This window comes from Schistocerca gregaria, chromosome 1 (assembly GCF_023897955.1).
Source record: "Schistocerca gregaria isolate iqSchGreg1 chromosome 1, iqSchGreg1.2, whole genome shotgun sequence".
Classification (NCBI taxonomy): Eukaryota; Metazoa; Arthropoda; class Insecta; order Orthoptera; family Acrididae; genus Schistocerca; species Schistocerca gregaria.
In genome coordinates, this window is record NC_064920.1 from 468,814,785 (window position 1) to 468,821,394 (window position 6,610).

The 6,610-nt window shown below is 42.4% G+C and overlaps 1 protein-coding gene across 1 annotated transcript in view; it reads right to left on the reverse strand.

Annotated features, from left to right (window-relative positions):
* Nucleotides 1-4,781, reverse strand: part of LOC126352958 (ornithine aminotransferase, mitochondrial) — a 74,008-nt gene extending 69,227 nt beyond the window's left edge. Inside the window, exon 1 of the mRNA XM_050002726.1 lies at nucleotides 4,574-4,781. Within this exon, the coding sequence (XP_049858683.1) occupies nucleotides 4,574-4,631 (58 nt within the window). The 5' untranslated portion in view covers nucleotides 4,632-4,781. The remainder of the gene's footprint in view (nucleotides 1-4,573) is intronic.
* Nucleotides 4,782-6,610: the final 1,829 nt, after the last annotated feature.

The following is a 6,610-nucleotide window of genomic DNA, read 5'->3' on the forward strand; positions in this document are numbered from 1 at the left end:
TAGCTTTTCCATAGCTTATCTTAGGCCCCTTTGCTCTCCTCTCCGTCGGCCGCGGTGGTCTCGCGGTTAAGGCGCTCAGTCCGGAACCGAGGGACTGCTACGATCGCAGGTTCGAATCCTGCCTCGGGCATGGATGTGTGTGTTGTCCTTAGGTTAGTTAGGTTTAAATAGCTCTAAGTTCTGGGGACTGATGACCACAGATGTTAAGTCCCATCGTGCTCAGAGCCATTTGAACCATTTCACTAAATATTTGTGACATCTTATGACAAAAGACACGTATGTCTGTTAACCACTTGCCATGCAGCTGAAATTATATTATGTAGGAAAATGGACTGCCAAACCAATTTCGTAAACACTGAAACTAAAATTTATGTTGGACAAAACGAGACTATGAGTGCAGTGGACAAACAGAGCCCACTGTATCTTACTTAGCTAAGAGGAACGTATTCGCCAAACAATAAAGTGGTAAAAAACTTTTTCTGTACCTCAGACATACGCGTACCAAATTCCCTTCTTATTTTAAAGGTCTGTTTCAGATTCAGTACTCGAATCGCCGAATTCCAGCTCAGCCTCATTCGTGAGATTTGAAAGGTACATCACCGAGAAGGGAAACTACTAAATGAGTCGATCAGGAGAGGAAAATGCATAACGACTTGGCAACAAGAACGTGTGCAACAAGAATAAAAAGCGAAATTAATCACTTTAATGTTGTACACAATGCGATGTTGAACGGCGTGTCCCTCCTTTTTACCATATTCAGACCCTTCTTGAAATATACTTGTTCGTAAATTTTTCTGCCTTGAAAACGTCAACAAGAAAGAATAATCAAGTTTCATTTTCTTATAGGAACTTCTCGGTGAGACAAATACGTAATAAAAGTCTGTAATAACAACTGAGCGCTGCAGACCGCACGCGCAGTCAGGTCGCTCCCTGCACAGCGGACATTGTCTAGTAGAGCGGACAGGCCGCACACACTTGTCTTTGCTGTTTCGGCGCACTGAGCAACGACCGTCTGATTTACTGTGGCGTTAGGTCTGGCGGCCAGTCTGCCACTACTCGAGTAGAGCGGACTAAAAGCTGGTATCGGTTCTGGCCCTCTCCCTGCAACCGTCGATACGAAAAACGCGGTACTACAGTCACGACCACTCACCGCAGCGATCTACATGATAAAGCATAAACACTCCGCTCAAGACAGAACAGGAGCCATCATACAGAATGTTCTAACAACACAGTAATAATAATAATAATAATAATAATAATAATAATACGCCACAGCTAACAGGTACGAGTCTACAAAGTAGTTATCGACTTGAAAGACGCCCTTGCCTCCCTCTGATGCGTCAACCAGCTTTATTTGACAGCTTCCGACGGAAGTCCACGTTTCAGGCGTATCCGCCAACGCTTTGTCACGTCATAATAGCGACTTCAGGAATTGGAATATGTCTTGGAAATGATAGGGTGTTTGCGCTTAACGTCTTCGGAACTAAATATACTTGGCCGAAAATTGCGGAACTGAAATGTCATTGCCTGCATCTTGAATTGTTATTATTGCAGTTTTTCTAGATCACTCCAGGCAATACCAATATGGTTTTTCTGACACATTAGTAACCCTTTCTTTTTCCATCTCTCGGTAGATACTCCAGAGGTAGGTAGAAGTACTTGCTAATTTATATCTCGTGAGATTTTCTTTTCACACGTGAGATTATAGACGAGAATAGAAAAGAAGAAACTGTATTATGTTCCTCGGCGGATTACCTTTAACTAGAAATCGGTGTTAGCACAACAGTGTCTGGAAACGAAGATCGCTCCAGTTTGATATTGTAGCGTTGCGCAGTTGGAGGTGAGCCGCCAGCAGTGGTGGACGTGGGGAGAGAGATGGCGGAGTTTTGAAATTTGTAAGAATTGATGTCATGAACTGATATATATTATGATTATTAAGGTAAATACATTGTTTGTTCTCTATTAAAATCTTTAATTTGCTAACTGTGCCTATCAGTAGTTAGTGACTTCCGTAGTTTGAATCTTTTAGTTAGCTGGCAGTAGTGGCGCTCGCTGTATTGCAGTAGTTCGAGTAACGAAGATTTTTGTGAGGTAAGTGATTTGTGAAACATATAGGTTAATGTTAGTGAGGGCCATTCTTTCGTAGGGATTTTTGAGAGTCAGATTGCGTTGCGCTAAAAACTATTGTGTGTCAGTTTAAGACCAGTCTTGTATAATTTTTCTAAGGGGACGTTTCAATATTATTATATTACAGAGCATATGTCAAAAGGTTCGCAATAATGTAAGTTAGAGGTAACTTAAAATATTCTACATCGCACAACGACTGTTGTGCTGGCAAGCGTAGTAATGCGGCGGTTTCTGACACAGGGAGGTGTGCGAGACTTGGCTGCAATCCTCACTCGGAGTTAACAACGTTGGTACAACGACGGGCTGGTTCCAATATAAGCCTCACAAACAGTTAAGTCGTGGAAAACACAGTAAGACACGTGCACGATTCGCAGGATGAATAATGTTCACGACGTTTCTTCCTATGTTGTGTCTAATAAGCGGTGTGGCGGTAATAATCACATACGACCGCAGAAATAACAAAGCCTTATTCAAAATTAGAAAGTGTTCACCGCAAACAGCAGATCCTGCACTACCGTAGCACGAGTGCAAGGGAGGAAGAAGGCAACGAGGAGGTGGATAACGAGAGTTTGTTACAGCCATAGCTCACTGCGAGGTAAAGACTGAGATAAGAAGAATAAAACACAACAGGACGTACAGCTATAGCAAAACATTTTGCACTGCACGTTTTACGAAGAGCTCAGTAACGTTGTTGAAGCAAAGTGGGCTGAAAACTTCCTATTTTATAGCATTTAGAAACGTTCTCCAAGTTTTGTTAATATCAGAGCAGGTTGCTGGCCGTTTTCTCCTTTGGGAAGCAAAACGAAATATTTCCGCGATACGCTTGTATTTTCCTAAAACCAACATTAATTTTTAATACATGAAAAGTGAAGTAATTTAGCACAAGCAGAGTTGTAGTGCTGATTCAGGAGACTGATCAGCTTTTATACCTATGAGGGTTTACTAAGCGTCTGAAGTTTGTGTTTCTGGTACCCCGACAAGGAAGCGAAAAGGTGTATACGATCCATCGCTACAGTGTGTCAAACAGTTGGAAGTGGCTGAAATCTCTTGCTGACATTTTGATACAATTATAATTACCAAACTATCAGAATAATAAGTCATGGTTGCAAAGTACTGACGCGAATTATTTACAGAAGAATAGAAAAAAGGGTAGAAGCCAAGCTCGGGATTATCACTCTTGTTTCCAGAGAAATGTAGAAAAAACGCGAGGCAGTACTGATCTTATGACTTATCTTAGACGTTAGGTTAAAGAAGTAGAAACTAACGTTTACTGTATTTATAGGTTTAGACAAATTTTTTGACTATATTGACTGGAAAGTACTCTTTGAAACGCTGAAGGAAGCAGGGATGCAATACAGTCAGCGAAAGCTTATCTACATCTTGTACAGAAACCAGATTATAAGTGTTATAGTCGGATATGAAAGAAGGGCAGTAGTTCAGAAGGGAGTGAGACAGGGCTGTATCCTATCACCGGCATTTTCAGTTTGAACTTGGATCATGCTGTGTAGGAAATCAAGGGGAAGACCGAAAGGGAACTAGTTCAGGCATAAAAAAAAAAGAAACTTTGAAGTATGCGAACAACATGGTAATATTCTTTCAGAGATCTCATAAGATTTGGAAGTGCAGTTGAATAAAATGTGCAGTGTCTTGATAAGAGGCTGTAAGACGAACATCAACTAAAGTAAAAGTATGGTAATGGAATGAAGTCGAATTAAATCAGGTGATGCTGAGAGAATTAGATTAGGAAATGATGCAGTAAAAGTAGAGGATGAGATTTGCTATTTGGTGACCAAAGTAACTGATGATGGCCGCAGTGGATAGTAATAAAATGCAGACTGGGTACAGCAAGAAAGATATTTCTGAAAAAGACATAGTTTGTAATATGAAATATACTCTTAATAGTCAGGAAGTATTTTCTGAAGACATTGTAGGGAAGCGAAATGTGTGCGATAAACAATGCAGAGAAGAGGGGAATGAAAGCTTCTGGAACATGGTGCTCCCGGAGAATGGTAAAGATTAGATGCGATGATCAGATAACTGATGAGGAGATACGAAATGGAATTGGAATGAAAAGAAGTTAGTGTCACATTTTGATTAAAGAAAGGGAGCGGTTGACAAATACAGCCTGATGTCATCCCCGAATGGCTAAGTTAGTAATGAAAAGGTTTCAACTAGGTGAGAATTGTAGAGAGATAGTTACTCTTGAGTACAGTAAGCAGGTTCTTGTGAGTATAGGTTGCGGTACTTGAGTAGAGGTCGGTGGGCTTGCACGGATCGACTAGCTTGTAGATCTGCAACAAAACAATATTAGGACAGAAGGCTGCGGCAGTAACGTTCACCACACGGAGCATTGAAAATGGAATGTAGCCGTATTAAATGAGGCTGTGCTGAGTGAATCATATTAGAAAATGCCTCACTAAAAGCAGTAGACGAAGCCTTCACGCACCTTTGAGAAGACATCTCGCCGTGGAGAAGGCGCGCGTTGTTACTCGTACGACAGACATGGTTAGGTAGCGCCTGTGTCCCTCGCTGCCTGCTGGCGCACTGACTGCTTTGTTGCTCACGGTTCGGGGAGGTCGGCCACACAGGGAGGTCTGGGAGGCGCGCACCGCCTTATCACCGACTGTCGCGTCGCGCTGATTGGCTGTCGGAAAACAACTGCCTGCCTGGCCACCATATCACAAGGAACCGGAGAGAGCCCCGAGTGTCCGGAGGAGCTACTTACGCGCCTTACGCAAGCGTGGCTCCGTTATAATATTTTAGTTCCATGTCGCAGACATTCCACGCACTAATCTGTTTGTGAAAGACGCAACTGTAGATTTTCTTCTTTGTATTATCGTGCAATGATCTTCAGGTAACACTAACTGCACTTGTGGAGGAAAGAATAGAAAAGGGTAGCCGGCCGAAGAGGGCGAGCGGTTCTAGGCGCTACAGTCTGGAACCGCGCGACCACTACGGCACAGGTTCGAATCCTGCCTTGGGCATTGGTGCGTGTGATGTCGTTAGGTTTAAGTAGTTCTAAATTCTAGGGGACTGATGACCTCAGATGTTAAGTCCCGTAGTGCTCAGAGCCATTTGAACCATTTTTTCCCGCTTTGCTGATGCAAGCTGCAACTCTCTGCCGCAAGAGGACTTTGAATTGCAGCCTGCAACACGGCGGGGGTAACAATGTTTACGCAAAATTGGACCTATCACTCGGAAGGCAACTCGTTGGGACTGCATGTGGAGCCCACAACGGGATCAAAATAATTTCAGATTATCTCCCTGAGGGCTTCGTATGCATCATTGTAAAAAAATTTCTAACTTTTTTATTTATTTTTTATTTTTTACATCTACAGCGTTCGACTGGAAGCTCTCAAAGAGCTCTGTGATTCTTCGTTGTCGTTTCGGAATCCAGGCTGGAATCGATTTCTAATAGACGTACAGTCAGCCCACGTACACTATCTGATATGCATCTACATCTGCATGTTGCTGTTGTTGTGGTCTTCAGTCCTGAGACTGGTTTGATGCAGCTCTCCATGCTACTCTATCCTGTGCAAGCTTCTTCATCTACCAGTGCCTACTGCAACCTACATCCTTCTGAATCTGCTTAGTGTAGTGATCTCTAGGTCTCCCTCTACGATTTTTACCCTCCACGCTGCTCTCCAATACGATATTGGTGATCCCTTGATGCCTCAGGACATGTCCTACCAACCGATCCCTTCTTCTGGTCAAGTTGTGCCACAAAATTCTCTTCTCCCCAATCCGATTCAATACCTCCTCATTAGTTATGTGATCTACCCATCTAATCTTCAGCATTCTTCTGTAGCACCACATTTCGCAAGTTTCTATTCTCTTCTTGTCCAAACTATTTATCGTCCATGATTCACTTCCATACATGGCTACACTCCATACAAATACTTTCAGAAATGACTTCCTGATACATAAATCTATACTCGATGTTAACAAATTTCTCTTCTTCAGAAACGCTTTCCTTCCCATTGCCTGTCTACATTTTATATCCTCTCTACTTCGACCATCATCAGTTATTTTGCTCCCCAAATAGCAAAACTCCCTTACTACTTTAAGTGTCTCACTTCCTAATCTAATTCCCTCAACATCACCCGACTTAATTCGACTACATTCCATTATCCTCGTTTTGCTTTTGTTGATGATCATCTTATATCTTCCTTTCAAGACACTATCCATTCCGTTCAACTGCTCTTCCAAGTCCTTTGCTGTCTCTGACAGAATTACGATGTCATCGGCGAACCTCAAAGTTTTTATTTCTTCTCCATAGACTTTAATACCTACTCCGAATTTTTCTTTTGTTTCCTTCACTGCTTGCTCAATATACAGATTGAATAACATCGGGGAGAGACTACAGCCCTGTCTCACTCCCTTCCCAACCACTGCTTCCCTTTCATTTCCCTCGACTCTTATAACTGCCATCTGGTTTCTGTAAAAATTGTAAATAGCCTTTCTCTCCCTGTATTTTACCCTT